Source organism: Nelumbo lutea, chromosome 1, assembly GCF_056320005.1.
Source record: "Nelumbo lutea isolate HS-2025 chromosome 1, American lotus-T2T, whole genome shotgun sequence".
In the NCBI taxonomy this organism is placed as follows: Eukaryota; Viridiplantae; Streptophyta; class Magnoliopsida; order Proteales; family Nelumbonaceae; genus Nelumbo; species Nelumbo lutea.
This window is the reverse complement of record NC_142684.1, coordinates 193,322,337-193,343,210: the sequence shown is the minus strand read 5'-3', so window position 1 is coordinate 193,343,210 and position 20,874 is coordinate 193,322,337. Positions and strand designations below refer to the sequence as shown.

General features: G+C 38.7%; 1 protein-coding gene across 2 annotated transcripts; it reads right to left on the bottom strand.

Moving 5' to 3' along the window:
• Positions 1–1,117: 1,117 nt before the first annotated feature.
• Positions 1,118–19,183, bottom strand: SAP18 (SIN3 associated polypeptide P18). 2 transcript variants are annotated; one of them, XM_088961935.1, is made up of 6 exons: positions 18,837–19,183; positions 17,811–17,843; positions 4,188–4,298; positions 4,015–4,110; positions 1,487–1,561; positions 1,118–1,398 (listed from the first exon to the last, which is right to left on the bottom strand). In XM_088961935.1, the coding sequence occupies exons 1-6, from the start codon at positions 18,948–18,950 to the stop codon at positions 1,366–1,368; spliced, it is 462 nt and encodes a 153-aa protein (XP_088818061.1). In that variant the 5' UTR covers positions 18,951–19,183; the 3' UTR covers positions 1,118–1,365. The 2 variants fall into 2 exon arrangements, with proteins under 2 accessions (XP_088818061.1, XP_088818062.1); XM_088961936.1 differs by lacking the exon at positions 17,811–17,843 and having other exon boundaries at positions 18,837–19,177.
• Positions 19,184–20,874: the final 1,691 nt, after the last annotated feature.

Here is a 20,874-nt window from a genome sequence, read left to right as displayed (position 1 = left end):
ATGGTGAAATGACAACCCTTGAACATGGAGGAATTCGAAGCCGTCTAAGCCATCCATCCAATAGAGGACCCTCTGAATTGGCCTTGCCAATTGCCTCCCAGTCTACTTCAATCCCGTTACTTGCATGGTATTGAAGTTTTGCTCGGATTAAATGAGCCCGTGTAAAATATACTTATGTATTTCAAAAATGCCCATAAAGAACGAAGAGGAGTCCAATGTGTGGTTGGATGGTCGAGCTCTTAAGGTGTTTGTATGATTTTTAGTTTCAGGAAATTCCATTTATAAGTACTTATATTAGATGAATAGCAAAGTTCTTTTGCCTGAAATTTGCTCCACGAATAATGGGTGAAGGAACTCATGGGTCATGGGGTCTTCTCGGGCGCCAATGATTATTAGTTCATCTAGAAATGCACTAAATGATGGTTGTAATTGTGCATTATCATCTAAGCCTTGAGCCAATTATATGGGGGGGGGGGGGGGGGGGCCACCTATACATAACACGGCCCAGGAACAAAATTCAGCGGTCTAATATCCTATGGCAATTGTTATCACCTCTCACTCCAATGCTCTTCATAATTAATTAACACGGTCCCTCATTAATTGTATGGATGGCATAACAATGAGTCATCTGTCCCTGATTGTGCGCGTTTCATTGAACACAAATAGCAATAAACAAGCTACAAGCCTACAAGACGACACAGATAGTAGATTTTTGTTTTCTTGGCTTTTGATTGTGACCCAATTGATATGATCTCTGACTCGTAGCAGAGACTTAGGAGCAAATGTCACTGCCACCAGGGTTGGGGGGTTAAGGGGTTAGGCTACCCCTGTTGTGTAGTTCCATGACATTCCATGACTTTTATTTTGTTTATTTAATTAAAAAGCTCTCGTTCCAATACCGAAGATCATATTTATGTTATTTTAACCAAAAGAAAAAAAATGCTATTTTAGTGCCTCCACTGGTGCTAATTGAAAGTTGAAACTGGTTGACTATCTAATCAATGTTGAAGAGTGAAGAGTGAAGACTTGACTTGGTAACAAAAGTCTCATTCAGAACTGACTTGGTGACTAGAATCACTCGTGTTGGTTAAAAATTCCATTGTTAAAGAAGACATGGTTTGAGAAAACTCAAAAAGATTCAAATTCAAAGCAGATTAGTTTAAGTTTAAACACTTAACATGTTTTCAGAACAAAGATACACGTCCATGACACTTAAAAGGACATGTTTTGTGGTTTGACCAACATTTAAAAGTGAAGCACCATTCCAAGATGAATCCACGGTTATCTACTAGATTATCTGCTGACATCAACTGTGTTTGTCCATTAGACCATTACTAAACATCATCAGTTCCACAAGCTTCTTGTCTATAAGATTGCCACGTCCAAATAATCTCCAATCTTCATGATCAGAATGAAATGATAATGAGTAAACATTTCAATTCAACTCAACAAATAAACATGGAACCACCAAGAACTACAAATTTACCTGAAAACTAAGCTCAGCCAGTGCCTTGCTGTCATCCAATCGTCTCCCATTTCCATAAGAATGAGTCATTCCCACCTACACATTAATATTAGAAACCATTAATAATTAGAACTGATCTAGTTAATATTTGAAACTTGTATAAGATCCACCTATATTTGAAACTGATCTAGTTAATATTTGGATTTTGAGTTGAATATTATCCACCAGATTCAGATGGAATGGGATTGGGCCCCAATATTATAAATCATTAACAATAAAAAATGACGCAAATATTACATTTTATTCATAAAAATGAACTGACCAGAGATACAAGCCAATTCTAAATAGATTGGCTTTTGAGATCCAAATCCAGCTTAATTAGATCAGATTATACTACCAAAATATATACCTTTTATATTTAGGAAACTACTTAAATGTACCTATGCTTGGATCTGACCAGTGCATCATCCCTTGCTCCTTAGATTCAAAATAACCTGCTGTAAGATCAGGTGACGCCTAGTTCTAGCTTTATTGGGAGGTTGATTTGCACTGCACGATGCCACCATCAGACCCAGACCTCTCTCACAATCTCTGGGCATTGTCTATTTGTCTTTCTCTGGTTCAGGAGGCTGTTGGAGATGCCTTAACACCCATTAGAGATTATAGTTCCATCTGAAAATCAATCTGCTAGCACCCCCTTCGTTTTCTCCCCTCTTTGTTTCCAAAACTCTCCCAACATTTATCTAACAGCAAACAATGGTGGCTGATTACCTCTTTGTAGGGGATCTAGGGGTCTTGGTTGGGCACCACCCATTGCTTAAAACTCTGTCAAGTCTAAAACTTGACCTGTTACAGTTCTATTATCATATATTCATATCCTATTCAAAGCTTTGAAACCTGATTAGCATACTCCAATATGGCTCTCGTATCATTTGAAGGCGAAATTATGGGGGTTATCATCACCTCATTTTCTTGCAGGTGTTGGCCATTGATGGCTGGCTGAAGATGGTCTTTGGTTGGTTTATCCACAATACACAGAACATGGAAGGATGCACTCTGACTCTTATGTGCATATTTTGAAAACTAGATGAAGAACCTAGGAGGGAGGGAGGGAGGGAGGGAGGGAGGGAGGAGAGAGAGAGAGAACTTCGTAGCTGCCGCTCCCTGTTTGTTTGGCGGCCACCAAGAGATTGAAGCAGAGGAAGGAGAGAATAGGAGGGGTAAAAGTGGGATTATAAACCATTTTAATGGTCATGTTAAACGGTTTTAAATGTTTTCCTAATAAATGGCCTGTTTATGTTATTTGGGACCATCCTATAAGGTATATATATATATATATATATATATATATATATATATATATAATAGGTTTGAAAGTACAGGGTACATTAAAGTAGTTTCCTAAATATACAGGATACAACTAAGTACTCTCCTAAATATACAGGGTATATTTAAGTAATTACCCCAAAAAATTATACTTTACCTGTTTAAAAAAATTATCAGATTTTGAGTATAGCCTCACAAACTCAGGTACTGCTTTTTTTTATTGGTGACACTCAGGTATTGTTAATGGCCCTATATCCTTTTTCATTATCCACAAGATTCAAATCACTAATCTCAGGTTCAAAGAATCAAAGAACTGAACAGGCTCTATAGTCACATCCGTGCAATGACTGTTGAAACAGATGACCAAAACCAATACCATAGTCTTGACCTGCCTGTAATACAGACATTGAATAACAAAAGGAAAAAAATGTGTTTATGCAGTTTTATACTTTGCCATGGAATTTAAGGGCACTATGCCAGACAAGGTTTTCTGAAAATACAGAAGATTTTGTGGTGTTACTAGTGTCCTGAGACCTAAGGGCATCACGACACATTCTCATGAAGCTAGTATTGGTCTCTTTGGGAATCATAATGTAGCTTTTTTTAATCAAAATCATATTGTAGAATTTTGAAATATGCCATCATTCCCACGATCAAAGATTCAAATGTCATGGTTTTGACATATCATCAGGTCCAATTGCATAGATATCATAATCTGATTTACATAATGGGGTTCAAAAGGTGGTTGATTTCCATGATAACAGGTTAACTGGACCAGGAGCCTAAATATCAAGTCATAGCAACTGTGGTGAAGGTCTTCACAAGAGTAGCTGTAGCAATTTTATTGCTGGCCAATATTTTTGTATTACAGATTCCAGTGTGAGTAAACCAACTTCCTAAAACACTAAAAACTTAAAGCGGATAGAAGTAATAACATAAACAGTTCTTAGGGATTAGATGGAACACACCAGGTGCTAATAAGATCATTCGTTTTATATTCTAAATGCATCCCTTTGAAGAATAACATATGGACATCAAAGTTGCATGGATATGATACAGCCATGCAGGGTACAAGCAGTACAGGAGCCAGGGGAAACCAGTAATATGTTTCCATATTTGCAAAAGACAACAAGCCTACTGGGCAGATCCCTTCTTTTTGGTTGGACATGCACTGAATTGAAAATGGATAGGGCTCAAAAAGAAATGGGTGAAATTCTACTTGCCTGTCTAACCACATAACGCCCATGTTTATCAGGATATACAAATGCAAATGACAACTTTGCGTCTCTTCTCCTTGCTGCGGGAGCAACCTCTTTGACCTAGAAAAAAAAAGCAATCATTAACTAAATAGCATAAACAATAATTTGTTCAGAGAGAGACTAGAAGAATAACATACCAGATCTGTCAATTCACGAAGAGTAGCATCCTTCCATGTATAAATTTGGACTTCCTCCTTGGGCTCTTTTCCCCTCACTGCAAAATCTTCCTTGGCATGATGGCTTCCAATCTGCAAATAATTGAAAAGCAGAAAATGATGAAACTTTTTGATGTGGAGAAGATGAAAACCAAAGAAGTTCTAACAAGAACCAACAAGCTATTCTTTCATTTTGCTCCTACCACCAATCTACTGCCATTCTTAACTGTTGGGTTTACCAAAACAGATATTGAAGCAAATCAATCTATTAATTAAATAATAGTAACAACTAGAAAAATTAGAAACAGAGAAAGTAGTGGAGACTTTTGGGTAAAATCCTTTGAAAACAAGTTTAGTCTTGCTGACTGTGTGATGTTCCCATATAGAACAATTTGGAAAACTCAGGTATCACAAAAAACAGTGTTCATTTCATGGACACTAGCATTAGGCAAGCATGTTAACTTGGGCCATGTTCATTTCTAGATGTATGCTGGCCTGTAGTTCTGCAACTAGGAACTTGAACAGGCAGACCAATGATGTAACCATAGCTGGCTCTTTGGCTTGTATTTACTTTGTTGTTGCCATTGTTGTTTTTGATTTCTTTTGAAGGGCTATACAACTGGGGGTTGCCCATCCCCCAATCCATAACCTCCCCAACCCAGGTGCAGGCAGGATTCGATCCCAAGTCTACACTACGACCAGCAGGAGACCTTACCAACCAGCTGGTTGGCACCTTGCATTGTTGTTTGTAATAAATATTTATCTTTTCTCAATAAAATAATAGTAGTAGTGTACTCTGAGTGTTGTTGACTTTTCACTGGTGAGGTTAGATTAAGTTTCAGGTAAAACCACAAAGAACCCATCTCTTAACTATAACTATAACTAATGACCATTGACCTGCAAACAACAGATTCATCAAATTGTTGGAGCTAAATGGATGCTAGAGTGCTAATTCCAAGAATAACTAGCAGTATCATGTCTGCATTCTCCGGTATCCACTTAGGGGGGTGTTCAACAACATGGTTGGTTTTGTTTTCAAAAACAAAACCAACCACGTTGTCTTTAATTACTTATATTTAATTAGATAATGTTGTATTAGATTTTACATCATTCAATAGAAAAAGTTAATACATATAAAAAAAAAGAAAAGAAAAAGGTTAATAGCCAAGACTATGAAATCATTTAATGACACATATATACTAAGCATACAAATTATACCCCTTCTAAATCCATCTTATACCACACATCTGGAGACTAGAATATTATCTGCGGGACCATCTTATACTGACAGAGGGTATCCACTGGAAATGACATAGTATTCCAGGTGTGTCACATATGATGCATCTGTAAGGGGAACCAAAGAAGAATAAATGTATATATATATATATATATATATATATATATATATAAAAGATGTTGCCATTTTGGAAAGTGTAGCCCAGAAAATCCAGCATCACTTCACTTGACTGTTTTTTATCAGAAACAGTAACTTTCATTAGAAATATTTAAAAAATACACTATCACCACCCAAAATAAGGGTGTTGAGCCTTAGAAAAATGCTTTCAAATTACAGAACAGCCCAAAACAAGTTATCCCCGAAAGTTCCTTGCTTTGCCAGGGTGTCAGCTAATCCATTTGTTGACCTCCTTGTCCACCTGAACAGTACCCAACCTCCCTTGCTAAGATATTTACTTCTCTCATGAGTTGTTAATGTACCCAGACCCCCAAATTATGTGACTGCATCCACCCAATTAATAATTTAGAGTCTCCTTCTGCCTCAATTTGGTGTAGGCCCCACTGCTTAGTCAACCTTAAGCCTTGGAGAAGAGCCAAAATCTCTGGCTCTTAAAGTCTCCAACACCTATTGGACCAGAACACAGTGCAATCAATCTGCCCTCCCTATCTCTAAAAGCTCCACCCACTCCAGAGGGACCCGGGTTGCCTAAAGAGCTCCCATCAAAATTCAGCTTCACTCCTATAAAAAAAAAAAAAAATCAGCTTCACCCACTGTTGTGTAGGAGGAATCCATTTTTCCTTTATCACAGCCTTCAACGAAGAACTTGCAACAATGTTCCAGCCTCTAATCAAGTCCTCAGCTGAATAGTCTTCAAAATAAAGAAGGAAGATTTGAGCCAATGTACCTTGGTAGTTATGAAGTCAATGACTTGCAGTTGCTCCTTAGATCTTTTGGATCCTTGGAAGATTCTATTGTTTCTGTTGTGAGAGTTGTTTATTTTGCTATTTTACAGTTGTTGGTAGCATGAAGTCAGCCTAAGATGCTGGCATCCAGTGTCTTATTTTCTTCTTATTTGTTTGTTAGTAGGGAGCGCCACCAGGGGCATAATTGTATTTTTTCTTATTATTTATATTAAGCAGTGTTTTAAAAGGCGTGGGAGACGTACGCCTGGAGGCGCGCCTCCAGGCGAGGCGCTCCCAAAATGCCTTGAGGCGTATGACAGAGGCACTGACACCTCTGAGGTGTACGCCTCCTGCGCTTTTTTCATGAGGCATGCTAGAGGCATACGCCTCATGCACATCTTATATAAAAAGACAGAAAAAAAAAGAAAAAAGAAAAAAGAAAAAAAAGAAAGGAAAAGGAAGGGAAGGGAAAGAAAAAGAAAGAAAAAAAAGAGAAAATGAAAGAAAAGAAATGGAAAGGGAAGGGAAGAAAAGATAAGGGGAAAGAAAGTGATTTTCCCCCTGCCCCTTCGGCTTGGGGGCAAAGCCCCCCAAACCCCCCGCCCCCTTTTCGATGCAGCCCAATTTGTTTTTCTAAGTTAGAGGGGTCTTGTCGAAGCGGAGGTGACAAGAACCCCCCCTCCTTTCATCTAATGTTATGCATCTTTATTCTTCTTAACATAAAAGATTTTTATTAAAAATAAAGTAAAAATGAGATCCCCCCTTACTCTTCATCCTCCTCCTAATCTTAAGGAGGCTTACGCCTTCTTGTGTTCGGGCTTCTCCTCTCTCTCGTCTCTCTCTATCCAGAAAAAAATTACATGGTATCAAAGCAAGGTTCTGGGCGATAAAGAATCTTTCTCAGTTTTTTCGTTTCTTTCTCTCTTGATCTCTTGGACGTGTGGAGGACAAAGAAACCTAATCAGACTGATCAGGCCACTTGCCGCTGCTTTCTTTGGGATCCTCCTTGGTCGTAACACCAAGGAAGCCCTAGTAGAAGAAGGGCGATGCTGTAAACACCTCTCTTCTCCTTGTTCGATGCTGTGAAGGTTGTCCGATGCAGTGAGAATTGGTTTCTGGGTTTGCACCTTCGAACAGGTGCTAGGACAGGGGTATGCATTCCCTTTTTTCTCTGTGGCCAATGCAGTGAAGGCCTTGGTTTTTTGATTTACACCTTCGTACAGGTGTTAGACAGGAGTATGGTGTTTTTTTTTTATCAATAAGTATGGTGTTTTTGTTATCACAGACAGGAGTATGTGATGTAGTTGAATTGTGATTGATTACTGGGTTGTTCTAATGGCCAAACCATTACTGGACTGATTACTGGTTGTTGTAGTGGAATTAGACTAATTACTGGGCTGTTCTAATGGTGGAACTATTGCTGGACTGATTTCAACAGTGTCTTTTTTTCCTCATTCCAGAAGTAGAATTCTTGGGGGTTTAGCATTCTGATTGTGTGGGATCAGGTCTGGTACACTTGTGATTCTGTTTTTTTGTAGTGTAGACCCTCTCCCTCAATGGCAAACTATGATCCAACATCATCTGGGGTACCAACCCATAAGACAGCTGGTATGGGTGGTGAAAACTTGATGTTTCCCATGCCAATTACCCCTCTAAATGGCCTAAATTACCTGGAATGAGCTAAAGTGTGAAACTCTATGTAATAGCAAGGGGAAAAACTGGTTACATAAATAGAACAGTGAAAGAACCCAAGTGTGAGACAGCTGAACATGATAGTTGGGACCAAGAAAACAGTATGGTGATGTCTTGGCTCCTTGCGACCATGGAACCCGATGTTAAGAAGAACTTTGTGTGGGCAAACACCGATAGTGAGATTTGGGAACAGGCCAAAACCACCTATTCTGAGCAAAGGCATTATGCCAAGATTTACCAATTGCAAGTTGAATCCTCAACCTGTAAATAGGGGAACCTTAGTTTGTCTGTCTATTATTCAGCCCTTACTTCAGTGTGGAAAGAATTGGATTACTATCAGACTATAGAATAAAAACATGATGATGATGATGATAAGGCCTATAAGAAGCTAGTTTCTCAGCAGTGTGTTTTTGCAAACTTGTTGGGACTCAACCCTGCTTATGAACCCTTGAGAGTTCAGATATTATGAAGTAAAAAGTTGTCGTCGATTCAAGAGGTGTATGCTCTTGTTCAATCTGAGGAAAGTAGGCGGAGTGTGATGGTTACAACTGAGGGGGAGCAACAGGTAGCATTGGCTGCAATGGGTAATAACAATATGGGCAAGAAAAGTGACTCCAAGAAGGCTGATGATAAAGATATGTTGTTTTGTACCCATTGTCGGCGCTCGAAACATACTCATAACTCATGTTGGGAGATTCACGGGAAGTCCAAATGGGGAATGAAGAACCAAAAACATAGTAAAGTGCAAGGTCAGAAGAAGCCGAATACAGCAAACAATGTAGCACATGTGGCAACCCAGGATACTCAGTTTGCTAGTACTACAGGAGACCACTTGACTGGTCCTAACCCCAAGGAAGATATCATGAATTCTTTCAGAGATCACTTGGGGTCATATGGTAGGGCTTTGCGACAGATGGGTAGTTCAGTTACTGGTACTCCTACTTCATTTGTGTCTACATCAAGTAATGCGGCCTCTGCATTCCATGTCACCACTACCACTAATTCCCCTTGGACATTGACTCAGGGGCCTCTAACCACATGACCGGTAAGCCAAACTTGTTGCAGATGGATCATTCTCCTCCATTGTAGGCCAAGGAAGATTATCCCTTCCCCATGGCCTTAACCTGAATTGTGTATTGCATGTCCCTCAACTTCCTACAAATTTGCTTTCAATCAGTAGTATTACAAACTCTTTAAACTGAAGTGTAACATTTTTTCCTGGCTCATGTGTTTTTTAGGATCTAACTTCTGGGAGGACGATTGGTAGAGGGAGCCTAGTAGATGGTCTCTACATTTTCGACAACAAAGTCGGTCTCTCGATGTCATCCTCAGAGTCATATATTCGGTCAACATCAAATTTTTCTATGGCATAGTCGGTTAGGTCATGTTTCATTTAAAATAGTAAAGTCTTTGTTTCCGGTTTTATTTAAGTCATGTTCAGTGTCAGATTTCTAATGTCAAACATGTCAGTTGAGCAAACAATGTAGAACAACTTTTCATTCAAGTAATAAAAGATCTAGTTTTCCTTTTCATATTGTGTATTCTGATGTATGGGGGCCTACTACTATAATCTCTGAGGGAGGATATAAGTACTTTATCACATTGATCAATGACTTCTTCTGCTATACATGGGTATTTCCCATGCATAGTAGAGATGAAGTTCCAAAGATTGTGAAAGACTTCCAGAGGATGGTGTTTACGCAGTTCCATGTTGAAATACAGATCTTTCAATCAGATAATGCAAAGGAATACTTTCATGGTGAGCTCAATGAGTTCTTTGCCTCCCATGGATCTATTCATAGGAGCTCTTGTGCAAGAAGAGCCACAACAAAATGGTGTTGCAGAAAGAAAGAACAAACACCTCCTTGAGGTAGCTCGAGGGATGATGTTACACATGAATGTTCCAAAAAGGTTTTGGTTGGATGGTATACTTGCAGCTGCTTGTCATCAACCGCATGCCCTCCAGAGTGTTGAACTACATGGCCCCTCATCAGTTGTTGTTTCCTCAGTCTCCTTTATTTTCCACTCCCATGAGAGTATTTGGTTGTCGTGCCTTCCATGATTTGTCTCCATCTCGTGGTAAGTTAGAACCTCGGTCCATTCCTTGTATCTTTCTTGGGTATCCCTCCTCTCAAAAGGGGTACCAGTGCTTTGATCTCGTTAGTCATAAGTCTCTTGTCTCTATGGATGTGTCTTTTTTTTAGTTTGAACCGTTGTTCCCCGCTTCTCAGGGGGAGAGTAGTGTGGAAGAGGAGAAGCAAGTTCAGGTCCGCCAAGTCTCTCTTCCTTCTATTCCGAACCTTGCCCCCTTTCGTGTCTTCCAACGTACACGCCGTAGAGATCAACAATGTGACAGAAATGTGGAACTACTAGACATTGAGCAACTGACACTGACAGACTCCCAAGAGGTAAGTCCAAACCCTGTTGCACCTATTGATACCGCTGCACCTACTGTGAATGACCTTGACATTCCTATTGCTCAAAGAAAGGGAGTCAGGTCATGCACTACCAAACACCCCATCACCCAGTATGTCTCCTATGATCACATTTCCCCCTCATAACGAGCCTTTCTATCTGCAGCTAATTGCATCCCTATACCCAGAAATGTTGCAGAGGCCTTAAAATACCCTGAATAGACAAATGCTATGAAGGAGGAGATTAATGCCCTCCATAAAAATCAAACTTGGGAATTGGTGGATCTTCCAAGGGAGAAAAACCTCGTGAGGTGTAAGTGGGTGTTTACAGTTAAACACAGAGCAGATGGGACAGTTGAGAGGTACAAAGCAAGATTAGTAGCCAAGGGGTTCACTCAAATATACGGGGTTGACTATATGATGAGACATTTTCTCAAGTAACTAAGATGAACTCAATTCGAGTTCTTCTATCATTAGCTACTAACCTTGATCAAGAATTGCATCAACTAGACATAAAGAATGCCTTTTTAAATGGTCACCTAGGGGAGGTATACATGGTTCAACCCCCTAGATTCTGCGCCAAGGGAAGTGAAAATAAGGTGTGCAAGCAAAGAAAGTCTTTTTATGGTTTAAAACAATCCCCCTAGGGCTTGGTTCAGTAAGTTTCATATGGCAGTTCAACAAGTAGGGTTCAAGCAATGTCAGTCTAATCACACACTCTTTGTGAAGAGATGTCGGGAACAAATTGTTGTATTGATAGTGTATGTGGATAATATCATCATTACAGGAAATTGGAGTTCAAAAATACAAAAGTTGAAACAATTCCTTGCATCTAAGTTTGAAGTGAAAGATTTAGGTCCTCTAAAGTATTTTCTTGGAATTGAAGTTTCTCGCTCAAAAAGGGGCATCTTCATTTCTCAAAAGAAATACACCCTTGATCTGTTACAAAACACAAGCAAGTTAGGCACAAGGCTAGCAGATACTCTTATGGATGTTGATCATAAATTGGGCGACTGTGATGGTAAACCTTTGAAAGATGTGAAACAATTCCAAAGGTTAGTGGGAAAGTTGATTTATTTGTCCATGACCCGTCCAGACATTGCCTATTCAGTTGGGGTCATATGCCAATTCATGCACTCTTCTAAGAAACCACACATGGAGGCAGTAGAGAGAGTCCTTAGATACTTAAAAAAGTATCTGGGGACATGTCTACTATTCAGTAAACATAATCACCTAAAGGTGGAAGTCTTTACAAATGCTGATTGGACAGGTGTTGTGGATAACAGAAAGTCCACAAGTGGGTATTGCATATTTTTGGGAGGAAATCTAGTGACCTGGAAAAGAAAGAAACAAAGTGTGGTAGCAAGGTCAAGTGTTGAAGTGGAATATAGAGCTATGGCACATGGGGTGGCTGAAGTTCTTTGGCTAAAGAACCTTCTAGGGGAGCTTGGAGTTGCTATTCATAATCCTACGTCTCTTTACTGTGACAACAAAGCAGCTATAAACATCGCCAACAATCATGTCCTACATGAGAGGACCAAGCACATTGAAGTGGGCAAACACTTCATAAGGGAAAAATAGGAAAAAAGTGAAATTTGCATCCCGTATGTCAACTCCAAAGAACAACTTGCTAATATCCTCACAAAAGGGCTTCCATACTCTCGGCACAATGAGTTATGTGACAAGCTGGGCATGATAGACATATTCAGCCCAACTTGAGGGGGAGTGTTGTGAGAATTGTTTATTTTGTCATTTTACAGTCGTTGGTAGCATGTTGTCAGCCAGTGTCTTTTATTTTCTTCTTATTTGTTTGTTAGTAGGGAGTGTCGCCAGGGGCATAATTGTTTTTTTTCCTTATTCTTTATATAAGTTAATATAAATGATAAGCTAGGCGCCGCCAACACAGCTGCTTTTGTCGCTCTCCACATTGCTCTTCCTTTCTTCTTTGGAAGTCTGAAGAAGCTTGGATCAAAGAGTCGTTGTCTAGTCTCCACATTTCAAAGAGTCTTACTACATACAAAGGAGGGGTTCACCTACAACCAAAAGGTAATGAAGACCAACCCAAACAAAGGACAGGATATTAGTAAGTGTGTAATTGTCTCACCACAAGCCAAGCGAAGGCTACACACATGGGGTGAAAGCAGCAGTTTGGCCTTCTTTTTTGGAGCATATCTAAGGTGTTGATTTTCTGGAGCACCACCTCCCAGCAAAAGGCCCTTAGAGGATTGGAGAACAGCAATGTAGAAAGAAGCATTAGTAAGAAAACGAGAAGGAGAGGGCTGACCAAATTCTGTTATCCAAACAAGACTGATCCAGGAACAAAGTATTAAGAAGGACAATGAGATCATCAACCATTCCCATTTCAGACTCCCTCAACCTCTCCCCAAATCCCAAGAATTATCATTTAGGTAGACGGATGAAATTGTTTTTTCTTTATTCAATGAGAGGGAGTAAATAGACAGGAATATGTCTTTGACAGTGATATCCCCAAACCAGACATCTTCCTAGAAATGCATTTCATTTCCCGCACAAGCATCAAATCTAATATACGGGAGAAAGGAGGACAAGATGGCATGGATAGCTTTCCAAGGAGATGACCGAGATGCCCTAGGATCAAGACCAGCATCCCACCTGTTTTCTTCCAATCCATGTATACTCACTATTACTTTGTGCCACAAGTTGTCCTGTTCCAGAGGTAGTCTCCACAACCACTTCCCTAACAAAGTTGTGTTCCTTAGCTTTATGTTTCCTATACCCAACCCTCCACTATCTCTACTTCTAGATGCCACCTCCCACTTCACCAAGTGATCTTTCTTTGTATCCCCTGGTTCCCACAAGAAATCCCTCATTAATTTCTCAAGTTTATTGGCCACACTAGTGGGGATCTTGAAAGTAGAGAGGAAGTAAATTGGCAAGTTTGCCAATGTTGACTTTATTAGGGTAATTCTTCCTCCCAAAGCGATGTAACTTCTCTTCCACCCTGCTAGCCTCTTTGAGAATCTCTCTAGGACCAGGGGTACCAAAAACTTTTTGACTTTGGGTTTCTCTCCTAAAGGGAGTCCTAGATATTGTAACAGCCATTCACTAACTTTGCATCCCAACACTCTAGCAAGGTTTCCCACCTCTTCAATTACCCCTACCACACAGCTCTTACCCCAGTTTATTTTGAGAATAGAGACCCTTTCAAAATGAGTCACTAACCTCTTCAAATTGATCAATTCCTCCTATTACCCTTCACAAAATACAATAATGTCATCCACAACTGTAAATGAGTAACCACCATTGCTTCCCTCCCAATTCTCCAACCTCTAATCAAGTTATTAGCATCAGCCCTAGCAATCAAATCACTTGAGATGTCAGCTACTAGGGCATTTATCAAATAAAAAAAGATGTCGGCTATTATGGTGAACAGGAAGGGGGAAAGGGGATCTCACTATCTAAGACACCTCTTGGCTGGGAAAAGTCCCTAGCTACCCCATTAACCAAAATGGAATAGTGACAAGAAGAAGTACAACCCTTTATTCACTTACACCACCTCAATTCAAAACCCCTACACCTCAAAACTTGTAGAAGAAACTCCCAATCCACCAAATCATAAGATTTCTCTATATCAAGTTTACAGACCAAGCCTTTCTCCTTTTTCTGACCCTTGTATTCCACACATTTATTAGAAATGAGAATTTGATCAACTATTTGTCTCCCAAAAACAAAGGCACCTTGGTTTGGAGAAATCAAGGAAGGACTTTTTTAATCCTTTCGGCCAACACCTTGAAAATGATTTTATACAAACTTCCTACTAGGCATATAGGTCAAAAATCCTTCGGGCGGATTGCTTCTATCTTCTTGGGAATCAAAGCAATAAAGGTCACATTAGCTCCTTTAGGTGGCTTGTTTTCTTTTTTTTTTTAATTAAGAAAGGTAAAAGATATATTAACAATGAAAGAAAAAGATGAGACAAGACCTATCAAATAGGGTCCTATTGAAAGGAAAGGGCTGTTTAAAAAAACATAACATAACAAGTACAAAGAGCACTGAAAGAAAAAGATGAGACAAGAACGATCAAATAGGGTCCTACTGAAAGGAAAGGGCTGTTTAAAAAAACATAACATAACAAGTACAAAGAGCACAAAGAGGGCCCACAACAAAGGAAAGCTTGAAAACCAACACAAAACTAGGAAGTTGCATTTGAATTGAGATTGTTTCTTCAAAATTCAATTTTGAAATTTTCAGAAGCTTACATGTAAAAGAAGCATAAACCACTATTTGGCAGTAGAATACTTTTTTTAGAAAAAAGTATTCTATTGATTGTGTAACTTGGGATGCTATACATGGGATGAAGCCTCCATAAAAAGATATGTGAAAAGAAAATTACAAAAAGATCAATTGAAAGATTCAATGCTTTTGCCGAACAGAAAACTTTTGCTAGCATGCTGTGTATTACTTCATCTATTTGAGAGGATTTGCCATAAAAAATTCTGCTGTTATCCGGATAGACCAAAAGACAGCTGTAGGTAGCAAACGCCAAATAGCTTTGCCAATACTAGAAAGACCACCAATGCACCAGCTGCTTAAGAAGTTGATAACAGTTCTGGAAAAAAACAGTTTAGAAGCAAGATGACCAACAAATGATTGCAAAGGAGCCTGCTCTTCCCATGCAGCATTGCATTAGGGGCAGTTGGGAGAGGAGAATGGGATGCCTTTCTTAACTTGTCTTTGGTGAGACATTTACCATGAGCTGCAGTCCAGACTAGAAAAGCAATTTTAGAAGGCATTTTACGTGCCCAAACTACCTTGTGAAGGAAGGAGGGTCTGCCCATACAGGCATACTTAGGCGCTGCATCATAGATTTGACTGAATCAGCTCCCTTTTTGTCCCACTTCCAAATTCAGCTATCCTCTTCAGTCTTCAAAATCTATAGGCTGGAATTGTCAGAGATAGACACATTTCTTCTAGACTCTCAATTTCCCTGTCAAATAGGTTTCTCCTACATATGGGAGACCAAGAGCCATTTAATCCTTCACTGGAGAAATCTTAGCTACAGTTGCTTCTTTATTGGTGGTTGCATCAAGTAGGCCGGGATAGGAACCAACCAAAGTTCTATAGTTTTTTAGTGATGCTTTCTAGGAAAAGAGCTTGGATCTTATGGATACCCTTCCAAACTGCAATGGTGGCGGTACAGGTAGCCTGGTTACTATCCCAACCTCCATTAGTAAGTCCATACTTATTTACAATCAACTGATTCCACCAACTATTTCTCTCAGCATTGAATCTCCAATGCCACTTACTAAAAAGAGTGGTGCTTAAGTTCCTAATTCAATAAATGCCAAGACCAACCATCCGTTTGGGGGAACAAATGTTTGCCCAATCAACTAGATATGTTTTATTTTATCATCTCTCCACCCCTTGCAAAGGAAATCTCTTTGGATCTCAGGCTGTTACTTTTGAGGGGATTTTAAACATAGGGAAGTAATGACTAGCTTGGAAACAGACTCTCTGTGTATCCACAGTGGTAAGGCTAGGTACATCTGTCCCCCCCCCCAAGACCTCACATTGGCAGGAGCCTTGTGCACTGCCCTTTTTTAGATGAGTAATGACTTGGGAGTCTTGAAAGAATGTTTTTGATTAAAGTTAGTTTAGCTCCCCCCCCCAAAAAAAAATCCCCCCTTTAGATAGACATCTAGCTCTCCAAGATGACAATTTCTTTTTTCCACCTCTTGATTACTGGGCCCCAAATGGAGCAGGAGGAGGAGAGATGGTAGTTTCCATTGTTAAATGATGTAACCTCAAATCATTTCCCACTATGTCAAACCATGCCCTTTTTGGTTGGCCCCTAGCTCCCAATTGGGTCTGAATACAAAGCACATATAATACCATCCTTGTCTCTTATCACCCCTCCAATTCCTGAAGGACCTGATTGCCCAGACTACTAACATCCAACAGAAGTATTAGTTCATCAATCTACTGAACCTAGTACATGAACTAGTCATGAGCACGCTCAATTGACTTCAGCTTTATGTCCTAACTCCAAAGTTATTTCCATTATCTGTCTCGGCCTCCAACTTCCTCTCAAACGTCAACACAATAAAGAGACCATGAAGGAGAACAAATGAAGTGAAACCTTCTCAAAAGGGGGAAAATTTTAAACAAATGAAGTGAAACCTCCAATGATCCCCTCCCTTGGCATCTGAAATGGTTGCAGTAAGCCAGTAAATGGCATCAAGGAAGAATGATGCCAACATGCAGATGAATGTACGTTAACTAATTAACATAGTGACAAGGGAAACAACTCTTTTATCTTCTTATTCATCATTTGGGAAACCATTGTTTTAGATGCCGGGATAATGAAAAGGCGTATGTAATTGGAGACTCCGAAAATACATAAATTGACTGAAGTAAGAAATGTTACTGAAGCCGAAAGGAATTCAAACAGGGATTATGAAGTAGACATTAAGGGAGAGGCAGGTATGGGAGGATGTGAAAGGGAAAAGTTAGATGTTTATTGTTATGTTTGTCAAGCATTAGCTCAAGAGCTTATCATTAGGTGTTGGTTGAGTCTGGTGATGTCTGTCTTGGTTCAGTTAGTGTTGTGGGGGGGGGGGGCTGCTTTTATTTTTTCATCGCTCTGCCTATAAAATTTGTGTTGGTTTAAGTCCCCATTTAAGAGATATGTTTCTCTTTTCTTTTGTGATGAATATTCTTTCTTTCTCTCTTTCTCTCTTTTGGCCTTTTGTTTTTCTTATTTCTCTTTAATCTTTAAAGAAAACTATTAAATTTGTTTTATTAAAGAAAAGCAAGATCTTAATGGTACCAACTACCAATATCCTCTTAGAGACAAGTTTCTTCCCCAAGGAAATTATCCTATTATCCCAAGTATCTGATTCTCTATAATTCATGCTTCAAAGTTCAAATCAAGCCCTAAGATCACCAAGGCATTTATTGGACATCAGACCTTTTATTATAAATGTTGTTGAACATCAGACTTACAACTTCTGGATACAAGCTTTGAAGCAAACTATGAAGGTAAATAAAATTTTTTAAATTTCATGAAAACAAATGTTGCCATATGGTAAAATTATTTTTGCAGCTACCCTTCAGTTTCTCTAAGTTCCTTTTACTATTTCCATTTTGCTCCATCTTATCAATAAAATCCATTGTTATCATTTTAAAGACTATACAAGGGAAAAAATAGCAAAGAAACACGACAAAATCAGAAGGATACTGCAGAAATGGGAAAAGAACAAATCAAACAAAGATGTAACGTCAGATTAAAAATAATCAAGTACCAAAAAGCATGGCTAGTAGATAGAACACTTTATTGATCTGGAAATGCATCCATGTAGGGTGACAAGCGTGTACATACCTTAGTGAAAACCCTAAGTAATAGAGGGCAAGTCTGCATTTAAAATAAGATAATTCTCATGAATAAGAGTTAAAAGTTAAAACACAACAAGTGAAAAATAAGAGTAAACAAATTAAACAAAGACATGTTTTTGATCGGTAACAATGTAAAGCAAGGCATGGTTCCATAAAAGAAGCAGTATGCAGTACTGAAGTTGGGAGAAAGAGGCAGAGCTTGTGACTGCATGCAAAAATTCATAGACTAGCAAAAAAGCTATGCAGAAATCCCTCAGCAAGCTAGATGAGAATTTGATTAATTTTCCCAACTTTTTGTTTAAACAAAACTACTTAGTTATTCAAACAGTCAAAACTAGGTGCACATAAAATGAGAAAAATAAACATCAAATTCAAAAATAATGTACACATTTCTAATATTATATGAATTGGCAGATGATTTCCGGTTAGGACAGTTTGCTGCAATACAAATTAAGGCATCTTCCAAAGATTCCCAAGTTTAATCTGACCTCTGTTTACTTCTTTATATCTTGACATTTAAGCAACCTACAAGAAATAGCAGGCGACTTGCAAACTTCAAGAATTATTCGCTCCACGAGATAATTCATAGTTATACTTGGAGGACATTTTCTAGATGTTAACCTAACGCTCCTGGAAACAACCAGAATAAGCAACCTTATCAACAATCTAGAGAGGAAACATACCCTATTCACCAAAGTATTGCATAGTTGAAAAGAACCCCCCTAAAAATAGGCAAGTACTGAGCTGAATCTGGCATGCATCATCAACCGATAACCAATATTCCAAAAACTTCCAACTTCTCTCCCTCTCAATGAACTGAACTCAGTCTCCCACCATATCATATTTATAAGCCCTAATGAGGTCGTCCAAAGCGTGACAAAACACTATGACATGTATGATATCTATCAAAGAAAAAAGGAAGGAAAACGGAAGAATAATCCAATGATTCCAACTTCGAAACGAGATTAACGAACGAGAGGAAGAAATAGTGACAGGAAGCAAGAGGCCGAACCTTCTCACGATCGACAGGCTCAAAGCGCGGACGAGAAGGAGGTGGAGGCCCTCTAGCCTGAGGAGGAGGAAGAGGTCTGGCCGATCTATTTGGAGCTTCAGCAACCCCCGCCATCTTTCTTTCTCCGCTGTAACTTGCAAGCCCTGCTGCTTCTTTCTTCGATTTTTTTCCCTCTTCGGCTCTCTTTTGAGAGCTCTCCGAGTCAGTCTACCCGGTGAACCGACGATTGACGAACCGCGAGAGACCACCCACGGTGCGTCTGTGCGCGCCTGTGAATATAATAGGGTTGTTAGATACAGGTAAAGACTAGAATGTGCTGTAAACTCAATATTCGAAATAATAGAACCGAATTCGGATGATTGAAATATTTAATCGGTCGAATTCGGATATTTTGTTTATATCAAAAATTAATTAAATTTAATTCGAATAATTAAAATATTTAATCGGTCAAATTGAAATATTCTATGATCGAATGTAAATCGAATTGAGTATTTGAATATTTAATCGAATTTAAAAATTAATTTTCAATATTTATATATCAAAATTTTTAATCGGATTTAAATTCGAATATTGTTTTATTCGATTCATTTACAGTCTAGTGATGCGGCAGAATATCACATCATAAATGGTGAGATCTGCTAGTTGACAAGAACCCGCTTGAGGTTGCAAATAGGGATGCCCATAAAAAAAGCGAATAACCGAACCAAACCAAGAAAATCGAACCAGAAAATATGGTTAGGTTCGGTTTTAGTTCAATATTTTTTAAAAAACGAAGGACCGGTTCAATTTTCTGTTAACCTAAAAAAAGCTAGTGGTTAACCAAATTGATCGGTATATAAATTTATATGTATTATGCATATTTAATCTATGCCACATATTATATATAATATATTATAAATATAAAAAACTGAAAAATCGATGAAGAACCGGATCAATTAAAACTGAATCCGACCAATCGGTTAACCGGTGGTATCGATTCGGTTTCGATTTGGAGAAATTGAAAAACCAATAGGACTGGTTCAGTTTTTAAAGAAAAATTGCCTATGAGTCGATTAGTGGATCGTGGACACCCACAACTAGATCGGATCAATCAAATTGGATAAGTATCTCAAATTTTGGTTCCTTTATACTTTGGGTTCTATTTTTTAACCGTGGGATTTACGTTGCATTTCAATCAAATTCGGATTGCAATCAGATACTAGTTAACTATTAGGGAAAATTCCACTTTAGTACCATGAACTTTGGAGGTAGTGTCAAGTTAGTACCCAAACTTTCAAACGTGTTACTACGGTACCTAAACTTTCAAAAGGTGTCAAGTTGGTCCCTACCGTTAATCAACCATCAATTATCTATTGAAAATGTCAAAACTACCCTTCAAAAGAAGATATTGTTCATTGCCTTCTACCTTCAGATTGAACCGGTTGAGGTGTTTGAGATTCTAGACTAATGAAATTATTGTCTTCTACCTTTAGGTTTGAAACACATTCTTGTTTAGTTATTTCTTTGCTTTCAATTATTGTTTCCCTCTATCATATTTCATGATTTCTCTCTCTTTTTCTTTGAAGATAATCGGCTCAATCTCATTGTAAAGGACACTGAACAATGTCTTCTTTTGAAGGGTAGTTTTGACATTTTCAATAGATAGTTGATGGTCGATTAACGACAGAGACTAACTTGACACTTTTTGAAAGTTTAGGTACTGTAATGACACTTTTGAAAGCTCGAATACTAACTTGACACCACCCCCAAAGTTTAGGGTACTAAAGTAGAAATTTCCCTAACTATTAATACATTAAATTCCAAAATGATAAATCAACCAAAAAGCATGACACCAATCAAATTGATAAAGTGGTATTCAAATAGGCAGTATTAAATCACAAGGGTGCATTTATTGGTCAAAGCTACTATTAGACCTGGCAAAAAGTTGACCCAATTCGCAAACCTGACCCAACCCAACCCAAAAAAATAGGGTTTGGGTCTCATATTGAGCTACCTGAATGTGAGAATGACCTGATCCGACCTAACCCGGAAAAAAACT